At 38.5% G+C, this 18,425-nt stretch overlaps 1 protein-coding gene across 6 annotated transcripts in view; it reads right to left on the minus strand.

Moving 5' to 3' along the window:
- Positions 1-18,425, minus strand: part of DOCK4 (dedicator of cytokinesis 4) — a 429,709-nt gene that overhangs the window by 216,522 nt on the left and 194,762 nt on the right. For all 6 annotated transcript variants that reach the window (XR_011503969.1, XM_070512024.1, XM_044764600.2 and 3 more), the window contains exons 7-8: positions 16,986-17,070; positions 10,405-10,556 (exon numbers count right to left, since the gene is read on the minus strand). Coding sequence is in view for 5 of the 6 variants with exons in the window: in XM_070512024.1 (XP_070368125.1) it covers positions 10,405-10,556; positions 16,986-17,070 (237 nt within the window). In the remaining variant the exon portion in view is untranslated. The remainder of the gene's footprint in view (positions 1-10,404; positions 10,557-16,985; positions 17,071-18,425) is intronic.

The raw sequence follows: 18,425 nt of genomic DNA on the forward strand, positions 1-18,425 counted from the left end.
ATATATGGTAACTATTCTGACCTTTCTAAAGCATTTGTAATATGGTATTTTGAAAATAAGCAAAGCTGAGCCCTTTATAAGTACTCTGGGTTGAAGTATGAAGTTCCTTGCAAAGGCAAAGAAACCTTAAATGAAAACAGAATAAATAATAAAAATCTAAGTAATTCAGGCCCTGCAGAAACAGTAAGTATAATAAATCTTTCATGCACTTATTCTCTCAAAAAGATGTTTTAAAAGGCGCTTTAGGCACTGACAAGGTTAGAAAGCATTGCTTTAGACATTGCAAATATTTTTGTGAAATGAAAACAGCATATTGGTTACCATACAAAGAGACAGCATAGAAACTCTGGACTTTTAAAATATTTGTTGACTTAAAGCCTAATAGTATTTTGAATAGCAATAGAATGTAAGTTCTGAGAGGGAACAATTTTTTTTTTTTCCTGTTTTATTTATTGGTGTGTCCCCACTGCCCAGATCAGTGGCTGGCCCTGAGGAGGAGAGAAATAATTGTCTGCTGAATGAATGAACATCAATGATTCAGTAGGACTAGTGTGAAATCTCTGATGCTCAATGGAAATGAAAAAAGATGTCTGTTTAACTTGTAGTCAAAAATCTCTAAATAGAAATACTCAAGAAGATGCTATATATTTATCTGCCAATTTTTATTTCCTCTTTTTAGCATGACAGTTTTTGCAAATGATGCTTCCCTAGAGACAGGTCTGACAGCATGGTTCTGATTAACACAGAACAACATGAAACAACTTCATAAACATTTCTGATGCCCTCAACATCTTGACTTTTCCTTCTTATGAATGAGCACATCTCCAGTGGAGCAGAAGGATGATAGCAAAAGTGAAAACAATAATGGCATGACTTTTTAATGCCTTGCCCCAACAACAAAGAAACTTGTAAGCATCCTTTAACTGCATCAATGCTCACCCTGCAAGTAAGGGAACTTACTCTGCGAGGTGCAGGTGTGGGGACACAAAGGTGATGAGAGGGTAAAGCTTTACCTTCAGAAAAGGAGCTAACGAGGGCTGTATCATAAATTATTTCTTTGTCAATACTGAATCATCTTACAACATAAACGACACTGAATACCAAAGACGTCTTTGCGAGGTGGGTTGCTATCTTATTTGGTAGGGAATTTAGGAAAACTAAATTAATTCGAATGCCCTCCAGGCAGCAGACACGGCAGAGGAGGAAAAACAGAGCTGACGAGAATACTGGTGAAATGAACATCAATCTGGTCGTCTTGTAAAACACAGGAATAGGGGAGAAAGGCCTTCTGATCATATTCTAAAACACTGCACTATTTAAGTAAAAAGAGACAAGTAGCCTGAATAAGAGCTTGGAGCTAAAGGGAAAGAGAAAAGCCAGTTCAGAATCCATTTACCCTGTGAGTTTTACGTTTTCTGCCACTGTGAATTTCCAGTCACTTAATATCATAATGCAGTCATTTACAATTTCAAAAATAACTGGAATTGTATGGCTCTTAAAATGCTACAGAGAAAAAAAGAGGGGATCACTTCTACCCTGTGTGTTCTCAGCATGAATAAAGTTATTTCTATGCTTGTTTGTTTTAATTTAGACTCTCCGCTTGGTATGTTTCTTAAAGGACATCATTTCCTATTAACGACATTACCATATCACTAAAACAATTATTTGTTTTTGCTATGTGACACAGAAGTGCGACCAAAGAGGGAGTGAGCCACAAAATCTATTAACTTCAAAGTGACAACAATCCCCATTTTCATGCACCTGCTGGAAGAATCACACGGAGGGAGAAGAAGGAGGGTGGAAAGCAGCAGAGCCTTGAAACAGGAGGCCCGAGGGAAGGTCACTGCGGGTCACTGATGTACAGACACCCACAGTGAAATCCGTGCCAGCATGTCTAGACACAGCAGGAAATGCTCTGGGCCGTATGGAATAGCTGATATTGCCACAAGCCAAGGAGGATCTCTGAGCACCTCCTTCATCTCTTTTTGTTCTCAGAGTTATGCTTCCTGTACATACGGCCAGTCAGACTTTTCCCCCACACGGCTGCTTTGCTTTGGAGAGTTTGCAATTCTGAGTTCATTTTAGAACATAAAACCATAAAAAGAGATCTATGCCAATGATCCTTCAACGTTCAAAACAATAGACGCTCCTAATTTATGTAAAAGTATAGATGCTGAACTTGTGTGATCACACTATAATAAGTTGTAAATGATGTATGAAATGAGAAATCCTAGCACAGTGCTCAGAGAATTAAAAACCATATCTGCTGTCTTCACTGTGTTACGTACTACAATATATACACAAAAATATTAGCATTTTTCCTAGTGTAGGCTAAAGAACTATTTTCTCTCCCAGCTCTGGTCTCTAAGTTCTGGAAAAATTTTCCCAATAACTGAGGTTTTTCAAAAGAAACATGAGTTCTTTAATTTCCTGTAAAAAATCAAAAGACCATTAGATCATGTTAGCCTCTGAAGAGACCTATCGGAAGCTGTGGTTGTAATTTCTTTGATTCTCTACATCATTACGCTAGATTCCCGATCTTCTCATTCTTTTCCAACTGTGATGTTTCATTCTTCACCCCTACCACCTGCTTCTGATCTCTATTTCCTGAGCACCTCGGGCAGAAGCTGTCTAACGTGGGCGCCAGGATTCACAATCAAGTTCAGATATCTCTGGTGGGACCCTCACAGCACTACACCAATTCTATTATTTGTCACTAACTCACTTCCTACCACACTTTTGCTCAAAGTTCACTTACCTTGTTCCCACAACTCACTTTCAGCCCTAAACTCCCTTTCATTCTCTCTTTAGCTCTCCAATGGTAGCTGACCTGGCTTCTTGACTTAGTTATAAAAGATCAAGGTCACAAACCCAGTCTCTCCAACTCAACATTGTATACCCATTTCATGGCTCTCACCTCCCTTACTCCCGTGTTAGAAGTGTCCTTCTTTTTCAAAGTAGATTCCTTCACTTGTGTCCTAGATCCCTTCTGCCATTTGCTCCAGGATGCATTTTTGGTTCTCTAGAAGGGCCTCACACTGCTGGCAGACAACAGTCACTTCCTATGCACTTGTTTAATGAGTGAATGATGAACAAGAAAATAGAGGTAATGTGCCATTCATATAACTGTTGCATTTTCTCACCTTTGAGAGGATGAATCTGTACTAATTCAGAGCTTCTTGGAGGGTGGTCCTTATGTAGACACACGATTTTGCTTAAGCATGTAAGGTATTTCCTCTCACAGAATCTTTATTAATCTTTAAAAGCTGCCTATTTTGCTTTATATAAAAGTCAAAGCTTATGCCTTCAAGGCAATATCATAATGTCTATGTTATATAATACTGAATGTCCTAGACCTAAGGAAAATATTCCTCTTAAGTTTTGTCAAACACATTATCAAAAATATTGTCAGTTCATAGGAACCCAGGAATATTATTCTAAGCAGAATGGACTCCAGACCATCTATGGGGCTAGTGACTACACCAGACTAATACCCTAGTCTTAGTCAAAGAGATTGAAAATAATTTGTGCCCTCATTGCTTTATTGCCCACATACATAAAACAGTAATCAATTTTAAGCAAGTAAGTTATTAACCATACACACTATACACTAAAAATTAAACCAAGAACTCATATATCTATAAGAGGGAATCCACAACCATTAATTTTGTCACACTTCCCTTTATTCTTTCTTCTTTTCTTTCTGTTGTTGAAGTATTTTAAAGCAAATCACATCTCTGATACCATTCCACATGTTTACTAGTAAGTCTCTCTAAATTTTACATAACTATAACAACATACACTTAAAACAGTAATAATTCCTTGGAATATATGGTTTCTTTAAGAATTCAAGACCAAATATCACATATCATTTCTGGTTATGTTAAAGTATAAATCATCAACATTATAGCTAATATTTACTGACCAATTATCAGGTGTCAAGCATTACACTAAGGAGTATATGTATTATCTCATTTAACCTTCAAACAATCCCATGAGAAAAGTACTATTATAATCCTCATTTAGCAGATAGTTAACAGCCATAAGAGATATGAAATAACTTGCCCAGGCTGATGTACCTACTGAAAGGCAAAGTCAGAATTTGAACCCAAACCCTCTGACCAGAGCCGGGCCACTTACATACAAAATAGTTGTGCCTGTACAAGATACAGGAAGATATATGTCTTGAGGAGGGAGATCAATTCAGATATATTACACAGTTCAGTATGAATCCATATTAAAAAAATCTGTGCCTCACCAATAATATTCACTACTTTTCTTTTTCTTAAGTGACAGAATTGGAGCAACATACTGAAAAGAAGGTAATTGTGGGCAATATAAAATTTATATGGAAATGAAGCATTTCAAGGAAAATGGAGAGTTTACTTGTACAATGGTAGAAAAAAAATATATAACTCCAGGAAAGTATGTAAATAAGGTACCAGTAGAAAGTAAACTTTATCTGAATTTAATTATTACAAAAATACTTTTTATATTTAATCACCAGGATAAGACTTTTTCCAGAAGTACTAGCCTGCCGCTGTTTTCTCAAATAACAGCCCATGCCAGCAGCGTGCATGCATGAGCAGCCCTACACGAAGCTGAGCACCCACTGGAGGCATGGATGTCCTATTAACTACATCCTCTGATGAGAGTGAAATACAGTAATGGGTTAGTCCCGAAACAAATTTATAATTTTAATCAATGAAGCCGTAGAATACATCAGTAAACAAAGTAACAAAAGTTATAAGGGAAGTAGTCAACCAGGAATCTATGTCATCTTCACTGGTCCATATAATTTACAGCCTGTGGCAGATTAATTGACACATATCAAGGCAGGAAAGATAAGAATACACACATCCACAACTGCACAGCCTCTGGAAAGCACAAACACTATGACTGTTTCCCCCACCAAATCGTACAACAGCCAATTTTCAATGCAAGCCAAAGGAGACATTTGTAGCATAGAATGATAAGTAGTTTGAGTTCTTTATATAAAAACCCGTCTGAGGCAATCCCATGCCTCAATTTATACACCTCCACACCCTTGCCTTTCTCTGGCCTATGGCTCATCCCACCACCTGCAATCTCAAGCTTGTTTCCTGATGCCTCCTAAAGGACCTTGATCCACGATGACTTTCCCTCTCCCCGAGTGTGGCCTTTCCCTTGTTAATGGATCCTTCCTGTCAATTCTTAACAAGCTTAAGTCTCTCCCACTCCAGTTTCTTAAGAGAATAAACCCTCAGCATACCCCTTATCACACACTGGTGAGTAAAAATTAGTTGAGGAAGAAAAAAAAAATATTATAAATATTGAGGACAATGAGAACAGGGATGGAAAAGTGATTAAGAGTACTGATACCTGATCAGACTGCATGTGAAAAGGGCAGCTCTACTACATACCAGCTGTGTGACCTTGGGCAAGTTATTAATCTCTCTGTGCCTCAGTTTCCCCATGTATAAAAAAATGGGGATATTAATAGTACCTACCTCAGAGAGTTGTTACAAGGGACAAATAAGGTAATATTTTTTAAAGAGCTTAGAACAGTGCCTGGCACATCATAAGCATTATATAAGTGTTAGTTAAATGAATTGAATAGAATCCAATAAAATAAAATAAAATTACAGACGATATTTAGGGAAATGATTCCCTGACTTTTCCAGCTATACCCTGGTAGATTGGGGAAATTACAAACTTTCACCCAGATTGAGCTCTCTAAAAACATTTCACTCATACAAAACTTAGTTTGACAAACTCTCTTATAGTGAGAAATCATACCAAGACTGTCCAAAATTCGGGGCGAGCCCCGTGGCTGAGAGGTTAAATTCATGTGCTCTGCTTTGGCGGCCCAGGGTTTCACCGGTTCGGATCCTGGGCACGGACATGGCACCGCTCATCAGGCCACACTGGGGCGGCATCCCACATAGCACAACCAGAGGCACACACAACTAGAATACACAACTATGTACTAGGGGGCTTTGGGGAGAAGAAGAGGGGGAAAAAAATTAAAAAGAAGATTGGCAACAGATGTTAGCTCAGGTGCCAATCTAAAAAATAGACTGTCCAAAATTCAAATAAATAAAAGTATGTTATTTTTGCTGATAGTTGAGTCCAATGCCGCTGTACCTGGCTCTGGGTTGGTGCTGTTACACAAACAATTGAGGAAGGTAAACTGGAAAAGAAGTACAGGGTGGGTGTATTAGCAAGAGTCTGTCAGAACACGACTAAATCTTTACCAAAACTTAAAACAAAAGGTCTCGGTGATACACATCAGAGGCCTAACATTTTGGGTCGCCTTCAGGCAGAAACTGTTTGAGATAAAATGAACAGGCTTTCTAAGAATGGCCCAACTTCAATGACAATTTGTTTTCAGTTTTTGTCAGAAAATGTACCCTTCCCGGTCCTGAGGAGCTATCACACGCTTCATTGTTCCACTGCGTGAACTAGAAGGGGGTAATTTTCACGTGTTGGCTCCATCTGAGTCCATTTGACAGCCCCAAGGACTGAATCTAAGACATGGATCACTGGCACATGGTAAGACCCAACGCTACTATGCTCTTCATAAAAGATTCTGAGAAGAATTCAATCTAGAAAACCAATTTCTATAGAGAAGAATATTTCTGAGGCCCTATATTAGTTTCAGTATTATCATTATTAATAATTTATAACAACTTATTATTAAGACTATCAGTCTCTGAAGCTCCAACTCTGGCCAATAAAATTCTGCTCAACTATGAAAACTTTCCGACAAACACTGAAGCCCTTGAGGAGGAAGGTGGCTGAGGCCAATGGGGTGGTGTTCAGGGGGCAGGCTTTGGGGCCAGTCTGCCAACTTGGGGCTCTGCTTTGCCTCTTGCCAGTTCCGTAAACTCAAGCAAGTTACCCAACTTTCCTGTGTCTTGGTTTTCTCACCTATAAAATCAGTGCTGATAATATATTAAAACCACTGAGAACACAGTTGGGCAGATGGTTAGTGCTCAATAAATACTGGCTGTTTGCTTCTTAGAGAATGGAAGTTTAAAAACAAAGTCCTAACCGCTTGTCTGCCTTGCGAGAAGAATAAACATCTGCCTTTCCTACTCACGCCTCTCCAGGTCCTTGTACACATTGGCCCCTCCACCTGCGCCCGGACAAGGGAACTTCCTGAGATCCATGTGCAGGGCAATGTCATAAAGATTATACTTGGAATGTATTTTATTTTTTGTAATTACTCAACTATACCATCTTTTGTCTGCTGAGTTTCATTGTTTGGATTGGACTTTGAAAAAAAAATCAAATGATCCAGTTTCTTTGACAAATAAATGACAAGGAATTTAAGAGGGAGAAGGAAACTATAACTGAAAAGTGACTTGTGAGACTTATCAACTGGCTGCAATATACGGGCCTTATTTGGATCTTGTAAATTACAAGTAACTTATTTGGAATTTGTAAAACGATATTTATGAGCCAACAGGGGTGACCTGAATACTGATTGGAAATAGATATTTGATGATGTTGAGAATACAAACTTTTTAGGTGGCAATTCCTTTAGAGTTCCCTTTTCTAGAGGTACGCCCTGAAATATTTACATTTGAAAATAATATGATGTCAAGGATTTGCCTCCAAATAATCTGGGGATAAAGAGGAGGACTGGAAAGGGATTTGGTCAAAACAAGACCAGCCCTGAGCCGATCAATCTTGAGGCTGGTGTGGGTACATGGGGCTTCGTGACACTATTCTACTTTTTTATATATCTGCAAGTTTCTAAAATAAAAAGTTTAAAAAAGAAATAGAAGTTGACTTTAAAATGCCCACACATCCCATCCTGCATCCATTGTTGGGCATATGAAGAAACACAACAATACCTCAAAATCATCTTACATTTATAATACTTTTTTTCCTGAGAAGACACAAATACTTGACGCTCATTAGCCATGCCAGGCGCAAGGAAGCAGGCAAGACTTGTCATCACTTTCAAGAAGAAGGAAAAGACAGAGGTAAGTAAGTGAAGGGGTCAGGGCAGCAGCAGTCAACTGCAGAGACAATAGTCAAGCCCAGTCTTCAGATCTGTGCATCCTAAGGCCTCTTCAAAAGGTAATGGTGACAAGGCCCTGTGTAGTTTGAACCAAGGCTACTCAGGGCAAGATTTTAAATAATCCCTAAAAGAATAAGCATTGTGCTGCCTGAGGCCTCGGAATGTCAAGAAAATAAACGTGAGATGGTTCCAAACACCTTGTAAGCATATATTTTCATTTTTACTCATTCTTTTGCTAATCATCTTTATGGTGATTATAAGTTTGGGAGGTGACAGCCAATGGCCAAACTCAGTGAGTAGAAGCAGGGGAGAGGAATTTAGTCGTGATTCCTCCTAAGGCCATTACAAATCAGGTGGGATATTAGAGGAGTGTGTGTGTGACAGAGGGGAATGGAGAGGGGAAGAAGGAGGGGCAGAAAAGGGGGAAGGGAGACGGGAGTGTACACATGGCAGCCCGACCACATCACAGAGCACGAAAAAGGCCCAGCTCCTGGCCTGAACTTAGGGACCACAAAAACAATATTATGGGGATCCTACACCCAGGTTATCTTCCTGCTTTCACCAAGTAAACAGATACAAAACAAGTGGAACTCTGCCAATCAAAACCTAAAAGGATGTTTTAGAAAATTTGAAAATGATTATAAATAAGATAAAACTGGGAGACAAGCTAATATTAATTCTAAATTAATGCAATCCTACATTAGTGCAATTGGAATATTAGCAGCAAAGGGTACTTTGTATTTCTCAAAAACTTTAGCTTAATAGGAAGAAGCAAAAGAGTGACCTCACTTCTCCCTTCTACATTCCATATAGTTTGTTATATAGTTTAGAGACCGTATGTCATACAGACAATGTGATGAAGATTTTTGTTAAACTAGACTACTTGGAAACCAAGCTCTCTATGATCCACTTAAATATGTAAGCAAGTATTATTTCTAAATAATCTTTCACATTTCTAAAGCAAGTGCTAAGCTGTAACTTGGATCTGTTTTTCTTGCCTTTCTCTTCCCTTTTTGGTAGTGTTGATGTGTGAAGGGAGAAAGGCTTTCTAACTCCCTGATTCATTTCCTCGCACAGTGTATAAAGTAGACTTTATAACTGTATGACCATTGTTATTTCCACACCTCATAAATTCTGTCCTGGTTGCATAAAAATTCACCTTTAAATTCTATGGACAAAGTCCATCGTCAAGAAATAGAGAGTACACTTACTAATAGGTAATGACTAACATATAAATTAATTCACCAAAGATTTAATGGTTATAAATGCATTAAAAATAAACACATATTTCCTAGAAAACAAATCTATTTTAACCAGAAAAGAAATACTCAGGACAATTTTGTGTTTATAAAACAATATATATGGCTCAGTATTAATTAAAACTGTCAGCATTGGGGCCAGCCCCGTGGCCGAGTGGTTATGTTCTCGCGCTCTGCTTCGGCAGCCCAGGGTTTCACCAGTTCAGATCCTGGGTGCGGACATGGCACCGCTCATCAGGCCACGCTAAGGCAGCGTCCCACATGCCACAACTAGATGGACCCACAACCAAAAATATACAACTATGTACTGGGGGGCTTTGCGGAAAAAAAGGAAAAATAAAATAAAATTTTTAAAAAATCTTTAAAAACTGTCAGCATTTATTTTAGTATTTTTTTTAAGTATGGTACAGTTGGGTCATTACACGTGATTTGTGTGATACAATTTTAAATTTAAAATTTTTACTGTAAAAGATGGTGTGCAGTGTGCTCAACTTCAAAATAAATATACAAAGTTTTAAAATATTAAAGACAACCAAAACATCCACTATAAGTTTCTCCTAAATAGTGAAAACTTGCCTTAAGAGAAGTGCAACAGGTAGGACTCAGAGAACGGAGAAAGGGAAAACCAGTATGTAAAAACTGTATATCATTTCACAGCTCTGAAACTCTAATGGGAAGGCTTCCATTTTTTAGTCATCTCTTGACATCATTTGATGCAGACAGGTAAGAATAATGTAATTGCTGATTGACAATTTGAAAAATATAATGTGTTGACTCACATAAGCAAACTTCAGATTTCAGAGAAATTATATCTTCCTTGAATTATCAATACAAAGTAACTCAAACAAATAACAGGCCTGATATTAATGTCATAGTTTCATTTAATAATAATTATTATGGTTCTACAGCCCTTTTGAGTTTTTCAAAGAACTCTCGCAAGCATCATCCCATCTAACTTTCGTGGAAATCTCCAGAAGTAGGCAGCCTAGAAACTGACAGAGTTCTACAGATGAGAAAATTGAAGCTGAGAGAAGAAAAGTGTAAAAGGCCATATATCCTAAAGTTTGCCCATTTCAAATCTCCACCATTCCAACACTAAAAAATTCAAGTCCTATCTCCATGTGCACTTACCTGATTGGTCGATTCTCTTTACTGTCAAAGAGGGAGAAGATGACCTCAAGCTCCTCCCCCAGGTTGGAACACATGAGGCTCTTCATTTGCACGAAGAGGTGGTGACTACTGGCCTGCACCGGGGTATCTTTCTTCCGATGTCGATGCTCCATCTGTATGACACCCCCCAACAAAACATGATCAGCATGGACTGAAGAAAATAATGGGACCCAACAAACTGGTTAGCTATGGTGTGATTATGATGTCCTGTTCTGTAATTTTTTTGTTGTTTGCTGTGGATTTGGTATTTAATTGGATGTTAAGTTCCGAATTTTCTCCCAACTTCTGAAATAAGAAACTATGAAGTTTGTAAGACCATCAAATCTTGCTTTAAGAACATGTTTTTCAATCATCAATTTAAAATCATACCAACTCACTGAGTAGATTTAAGCAGCATAAAGTTCAAAGAATTCTATTATTCCCTTATCAACTCCCAGGATGAGAACAATTATTAGTCATGTTTAAAAAATCAGACTAAATTATATCTAACTGATCATTTCATTGATGGTAGCGGAACAATTCAGCTATGACTTCACATTTCTCATAATTAAAAGTTCTTTTAAAGCACACTAAATTGAAAAATTATGGTAGTTTTCTGAGACAGGCTGTGGCAAAAGATATTCAATCACTAGAGCAAAAAAATGTTTCTAACTTGCTGTGGGGCAATAGGGATGCAGACTTAGGAAAGCTAGTGAGGTGTAGCATCTGTGTTTATCTCTCCTTCTGTCCTCAATACAGCCAACCTAGCTAGACTTGGGAGGCACGACCAGAAGTGAGAATTTCCACACATTGAGGGAGGAAAGGAATCAGCCACGGTTCCAGGCGTGAGGAGAACATGGGGGTGATCATTCATTCAACATACATTTGTTAAGTATCTATTATGTGCCAAGCACTGGGAATGCAATGATGAGCAAAACCAGAAATAGCCCACACCTTCATGGAGCTTATCTACTAGAGGGAGTATCATCAACAGAATTGTCACACCCACAGATAGACAACTGCAACTGTGATAAAGGGAGGGGAAGAACCAGATTACCACGAGAATCTATAAGGAGGGATTTGACTTGTACCTAGGCAGTCACAGAAGGCTTCCTGGGAAAGTGACAATTTAGCCAAGAGCTAAAGAGTGAGCAGGAATTATGAACCACCTAGGACAGTGCTTCTCAAGCTACCTGCAGTTAAGGACCAAGTTGTTTTTCCCTCTAACCCACTACAGACTGATATTTTCACAAATACAACAAAAATGTCATGGTAACGTCAAAATGCTACAAAGGTTTCTAAACATTTACCCGCCATTTTGTACTTGGGCCAGTTACAAACAGTTCACAGTCCAGCTAGTTCTTGGCCCACACTTTGAGTAGAACCGGCTCAGGATAAGAGAAAAGGGAAGACAAATACACAGGCCTGTGTTTTAAAAGAATAGGTGCTAAAAATGTGGAGGATTATTGTTTTCATAACACAGACTACTACTGAAGCCACCTCTTTCCGATCAGTTGACAATTAAAAAAAAATAGCTCAGGGATTAACTCCATAATAATGGAGTCAGATCCTTTGCTTGGGGTTAAGGTACATAACTCCATTTCTACATTAGCCATCTTTTTGTTTCCAACGATAGTTCAAAAACTACTGACTGACTGACCAACATTTGAAGGCAAAGAATGCTGTCTAAAATTACAGTTGTAAATGCAGCAGTATAAAGTTTTTTCATGCTTTCATCTTTTAATCTGAACTACTCAAAAAGTGAACAGTTCAAAAACGCAATGAACCAAATGCATCTATTATTATGGAATATGCAACAGGTCCACCGGACACCGTCTGTAAAAGTGAAGAGTGAGTACACTTTCTTTCAAAATGGACCTCAGCATTGTGGTATGTGTTGGCCATAATTACTAGAAATAAATTCCTGCAGAGAAATATTCTAAGTGTAGACAAAAGCATAATTCTGCCTCATTTTCTATAAAGCTTGCTCTATTTTGTGGTTTAAAAATTCTTTTTACTAGGGCAAAAGAAGTATCATACATTCATAAAACCACACCTCTATAACTGACAAAGAGGCTTTTTATTTTCTGCAGTTGCTACTTACTTACTGATTTACTTAAAATTTCAGGGTAACATAGTACAAAGTACTATGAAGACATGAAGTTCTACTAAAAGCTAAAGCTGGAAAACAGATATAAAAACCTCATGAAAAGAATGGACCTCAAGGAGGTGTCTGGTCTTGACTTTAAACAGTGCAAAGTTCCTACCATCAATCATGACATTCTCTGAAAACTGAATGAAAAAATTAGCTCCCTTACTCATGCAAAGAATCCAATATATCTAGATCAGTGGTTCTCAACCTTGGCTGCACTTTAGAATCACCAAGGGAGCTTTTAAAAAATACTTATGCCCAGGTCCTATCCCAGAACAATTAAATTAGAATTTCTAGAGGATGGGGGTCCAGAGAGTGGTAGTTTTAAAAGCTCCCGAGGTGATTCTAAAGTGCAATGAGGGTTGAGAATCACTGATTGAGATCATATGCAGGGAGATGCAAACCACAGCTGACTGAAAAGCGGATCCTTGCATCTTTTGTCTAATTACTGTCTTGGAACCTTTGGTCTTTGCATGCATGCCAGTAACGAGCCTGCCTGATTGTTCCCTTTGTACGTGTGACATGGATCCTCACAAACGGCACTGGAATCTCTGGCTCTGAAGTCTTCCCTCTCCCCTCGCCCATCGTTCTTCCAGGTCTGGGACGGATCTGGATTTAAGTAGGTTACGATTACTTGTTTCTCTCTTGGGAACTCACTACTTTGGGGAACTTCTAAAAATATCTCTGTGAAAATATCATTACAATAACAAAATTAAAAAGGCATGTTCACACTTGAAGAGCTATAATTTGGTAGTTATAACACAGAGACAAAAATCCAACTCTGAAATAATTTATGGTTAAAAAGGCACCTGCCAGTTACTCTAAATGTGCTTATAATTTAACTAGACCTTTGATGATGAAAAGAGACAGATTCATTCCAAAGATTTATTTAAGTGATGCAAAATTTTAATCCTCATATAATGCATTAATTACTGAGAGAATCGTCTATACCCGGGTTTTTCAACTTCAGCACTATTGACATTTTCGGCTGGTTGTTTCTCTGTTGTAGGGCTTTTCCTGGGCTTTGAAAGACGTTTAGCAGCTTTCTCTGGCCTCTACCCACCAGATATCAGGAGCACCTCTCCCTGCCCCCGCCCCACACCGTCCCCAATAGTGAACACCAAAAATGTCTCCAGACATTGTCAAATGTCCCCTGCTCTCTGTCTGAGAACCACTGGACTATCTACTAAGGATCACAAAACAAGGAGCTAACATGATCTTGGATAAAACCAAGAAGGATGCCTAAAAAGATACTCTGCATGCACAAACAACCAGAGAATCCAGCTAATAAGGTTCTCTCTATTTCTAGGATTGCAATCTGGCCTTTGGCAGTAAACCAAACGTCCCAAGTGGACATATGTTAACACTGTGCAGTTTAGCACTTTTTACTGCTTAGATGAACATAATTAGGTGAGAAAGATCTGCTAACAGGACTCTACAAAACCTAAAGCAAGACTTTTTTTCCTAATGATGCAATATGGATTTAGCGAGATGGAAACACCTGTGTTTCAAATATGACACGAGAAGACACAGTAAAAGAAGAGAAGTGGCAACAATTAATCAAACATCCTCTGTTAGCGCATTTTACCCCCACACCATGGTCCTTGATCTGCAAGTGAAAATAAATTGTAACAACAGCAACAACAAGGGGTCAGTGGTGGTGCTTGCCAACTCTCCCTGGTGAAGTCAACAGTCAGTCACTTTCATGTTATACAGAGAAAAAGACCAGTGCTACAGAGAATCTGATTATTGTGAGCCCAGAATATAAAAAGAAACTTAAAGAAGAAATTTATAATTATTTGTGTTTTTCATGGGCTACTGTCTTTGCTTTAGAAACAGTAAAATGCAACCACTACAGAGGAGAAATTAAATTTTTGTGAAAAATCACAATGTTTTATTTTCCTCATCCACAAAATGAATATTTGGGACTACGATTTGGGCTATAAAATAGTAAAAACCCCCTCCAATGGCAGTCATTGCTAATCAATAGTAGTGTTTCCCACCACTGGCAGTCATTGCTAATCAGTCACAGCCCAGATGAGACCCCAGAATCTTCTCAACATGGCACTCTCAGCAACCAGCACTAACAAACTGGAATGTTGAAAGAGATGAAATTAATTTGCCATCTCACATATGACATTAAGTGAAAAGAACAGAGATAAAATTACATAAATGAAAAATCAAACTAGGGAAAACAAAATGTATTTGTATCAGACATTGTTAGTTGTATATCAAATGTTTGACGTCCCTTGCTAAATATGGTGATGTGACTATGTCTGGCTAATGAAATGTAACTGCAAGTGTTGTATGGAATTTTTAGAAAGGCTCATTAAAGTCTTTGAATCAATTGAGAAGAACCCTTCTCCTTCCTACTGTTGGAGAGCAGATGTAATGGCTAGAGCTCTGGCAGCTATATCGTACTTTGAAGTATCCTTGATGATGGAAGCCATGCCCTGCATAGCAGAAAGATAAGAGCCTGTACTGCTTTTGACATCTTGAAACTACAGCAAGCCCAAAACTTCCTGCCTCTGGGATTACATACTGTGAGAGAGAAATAAATTTCTATCATGTCTAAGCTTCTATTGTTTATTTACTTCATGGAATACAGTCAAATCTAATTTTAAGATTTAGCATATAAGTTATCAACTATTCTTGTCATCTTGCCTCTCTAATAAGGATGAAATGAAGATGAGAAAGGAATGAAAATTGATTGAATGCTTAGGTGCTTGCAAATACTATCTGTCAAGAAAAGGCATTTTACTTGCATTTCTTATTTAATCTTCATGACAAACATGATAAGAATTATTTTCCAATTTGATAGATGAAGAAACTGAAGCTCTGAGAGATTAAACAGTAAGTCCAAAATCACAGGGCTGGTAAAAGGAAGAGATGGAATTCAAATCTAGTTCTTTGGATTTATAACCCATGGTCTTTTCATAACATCATAATGACCTCAAAAACACTGAGTGCTTGCTTATTAAGCACAAAGCACTGCACAAGATTATTTGGGGTTTAACAGAGAAAGTAAGCGTAAGACAGTACCCATTCTCAAGAAACTTCAAATGGAGTAAGAGATTTAGAAAGTGAGAGACAAAATATGATGCTCAATGAGTTAAACTAACAACAACAAAGATGTCCCATTAGAGGATGTAACTGACAAATTATACAAATTTTATTTATTGTATAAACTAAGAATTAATGATTTTAACTTGGAATACTCTTATTTTGTTTCCTTCTTCCATCTCTGCCTCCCTCCAACTGACCTTAAACTATGTTCATTGTAAAGGAAAGGAAATTCTCCACAAAAATAGAATTTATTCCAAATGACATAATCAGATGTAAATAATCTGAACAGATTGATGACTAAGGCAAAAATTGTAAGTGGTATTAAGAACTGCTTTCTCAAATCAGACATAAGCCCTAATGGATGTACTGATGATGTTTCCCCCACATTTTTCAGATACAGTTAATCTCGGGTCAAGAATATCCCACTAATCTATGAAAAATATTGTAAGCTTGGGAAGCTATGCAAAAGAAGCAGAATCTTCCAACAAGGACTCTACTATTTGCCACAGGCACTCCTCCTTGGAACATTATGATAAGATGCAGTAGTAACTCTATCAAAGTAAAATTACCCCTGGGGGAATGGCTTTTGAAAGCCCTTCCCAACCACATTCTTCTTCAATTTGGGGTTTGGAAAGAGCTTAGTTAGTATCAAGAGATTAGATAAATTTTATACAAGTATTAAGAATACAAGGCTATATACAAGGAAGAACGGAGCAGATTTGGGGAACCTGGATGCCAAGCAGATAACTGGACTTCAACCTACATGTAACTAGAAAAAGAACTCAAGTCATAGGTGATGCTGTGATGGGCAATATGATCAAATATCTTAGGATTAGTAATAGGCTTCAGCACTTAGGCGTGGATAGGGCTCTAGTAGGGATAGGGGTAGGACCAGCAGTTGGAGACCAAGGAGGAGCCACTTTGAGCAGTCTATGTATACAGAGATAATGGGGCAGGAGAGAGCTAACATGTTGGTGAGCAGTGACTGGATACCATTAGTCACAACACTGTCCTGAAACACAACAGAGAAATATGTATGACTTGTAAGCATTTCACTAAACTAGGCAAAAAGTACCAAGATTTTCAAAAGAACTTAAAACTTCTTTGGATTTACTTCCTAGTGTCTGGGAGTTGAGGGCACAGTAGAGAATGTCACGTCATTCTGAGAAAGGTAAAGTGTCTCAGTTTTCTATTTGGAGCATGGTCACCTCAGCTCTCAATTCTCTTTACTTGCTCCAAATTAAACCTGGAACATCCTGTTCTTACAAAATTAAGTAAGTATTTAGAGTGCCATGGAAACCACAAAATTAGCAGTGAGGCTGTAAGCCAAGACTTCTCTACCTACCAATCGGTAGAGCTCAGTAATGCTGATGTCCTCTGGATCCACCATTGCATACTCTTTCCTAGGCACCAGGTCCAGTCCCAGTTGTCTAGAAAACAAATTGCAAAAGTTGGGAGAAAAGTCGCCTCTATAGAATTTATTAAAAATAATTTATTTTTACTACATTACCCTGAAATTAGATATATCACACGCCATGCTTCTCTCACACATACTTTTTACCTTGCATTACTAGTTACCATGGTTGGAGTAGCCAGTGTAACCAGGTTGGACACTGGGAAGAAATTGAGAAACAGAAGACAAAGGCAGGCAAATCAGGGGGTGGGTGAGGGGATGTCACTCTCAGTGGAGTGCTCCTGCAATGGTGAGGAGCATTCAGCACTCCATAAACCACCACCACAGAAACCCTTCCACATTAGACTGGGGTGGAAACCAGAACTAGACATAATTTTGTTCTTAGAAATCAGAGTTGAGGAGAGGGGAGCTTGGTCTTTAGCATTTGACCTGGCACCAAAATACCTAGTTATGGCAGGAGCTAACTCATTCCTAATGTGAATCTCTGGTAACATGTGCATGGTTGTCATTCATTCATAGCAAGTTCTGGGGTCAGTAAAGGCAGGGGACAGAAATTAGGGCAGCGTACTTCTAGGCCTGGGGTGGTTTAGCCTTTTGTGTGTGGGTGACATGTGGCTTGCTGTGCTGAGACTATTCTAAGGTCACACATCCAGCCTCAGAGGGACCAAGTATGGTAACCGATTTGTGACATCTTACCACAGACAGAGAAAAATGAGTATAACCCTGGCAGTTTCCCTCTAGTGACCTTGATAACATATTCCTCTCCGGGGCATACACTTTACTACACTGATATCAATGCAATATAATTCTATTCATCTCCTTAACCATCCACGACCATCCCAAAGGCTTCACAATGCCTTTGTAACACCCTATAGATCAAGGCCAAGATACCATCTCTCTATCAGATGCCCCTCAACCACTCTACTCCAGGTCTCATGCTTAATTCTCTGAGGATGATGTGTTCCACATCCCTTTCACATCATCACTCTCTAACACGGAAGCCTTCCCTCATTGCACTCCCCGTTACAGAACCACAGCTTTCTCACATTTGGAATAAAAAAAATCCTGAAATTCTGTGCCCTCCCCAAAACCTCAGTAGAGGTTTTGTAGTAGAATTTATTAATTTGGCACCTACTTCAAGCCAGGCACTGCCCCAGCCCCTGTGAGGGATAGATTTTCTTAAGAAGATTACAAGACTGTGGCCTTCTTGATGGCAGGAGCTATCTTTTAGATACTAAAATAGTTTCTTAATTACGTTTCCCTTTGAGAAACTTAAAAGTTACACTTGCATTCTTTAACTTTTGCTGAACCTTCAAATAAGCAACAGCACTGCGATTTGTATTTAAATTACCCAAGTCTCCCTGTCATGGA

This window comes from Equus asinus, chromosome 1, assembly GCF_041296235.1.
Source record: "Equus asinus isolate D_3611 breed Donkey chromosome 1, EquAss-T2T_v2, whole genome shotgun sequence".
Taxonomy (NCBI): Eukaryota; Metazoa; Chordata; class Mammalia; order Perissodactyla; family Equidae; genus Equus; species Equus asinus.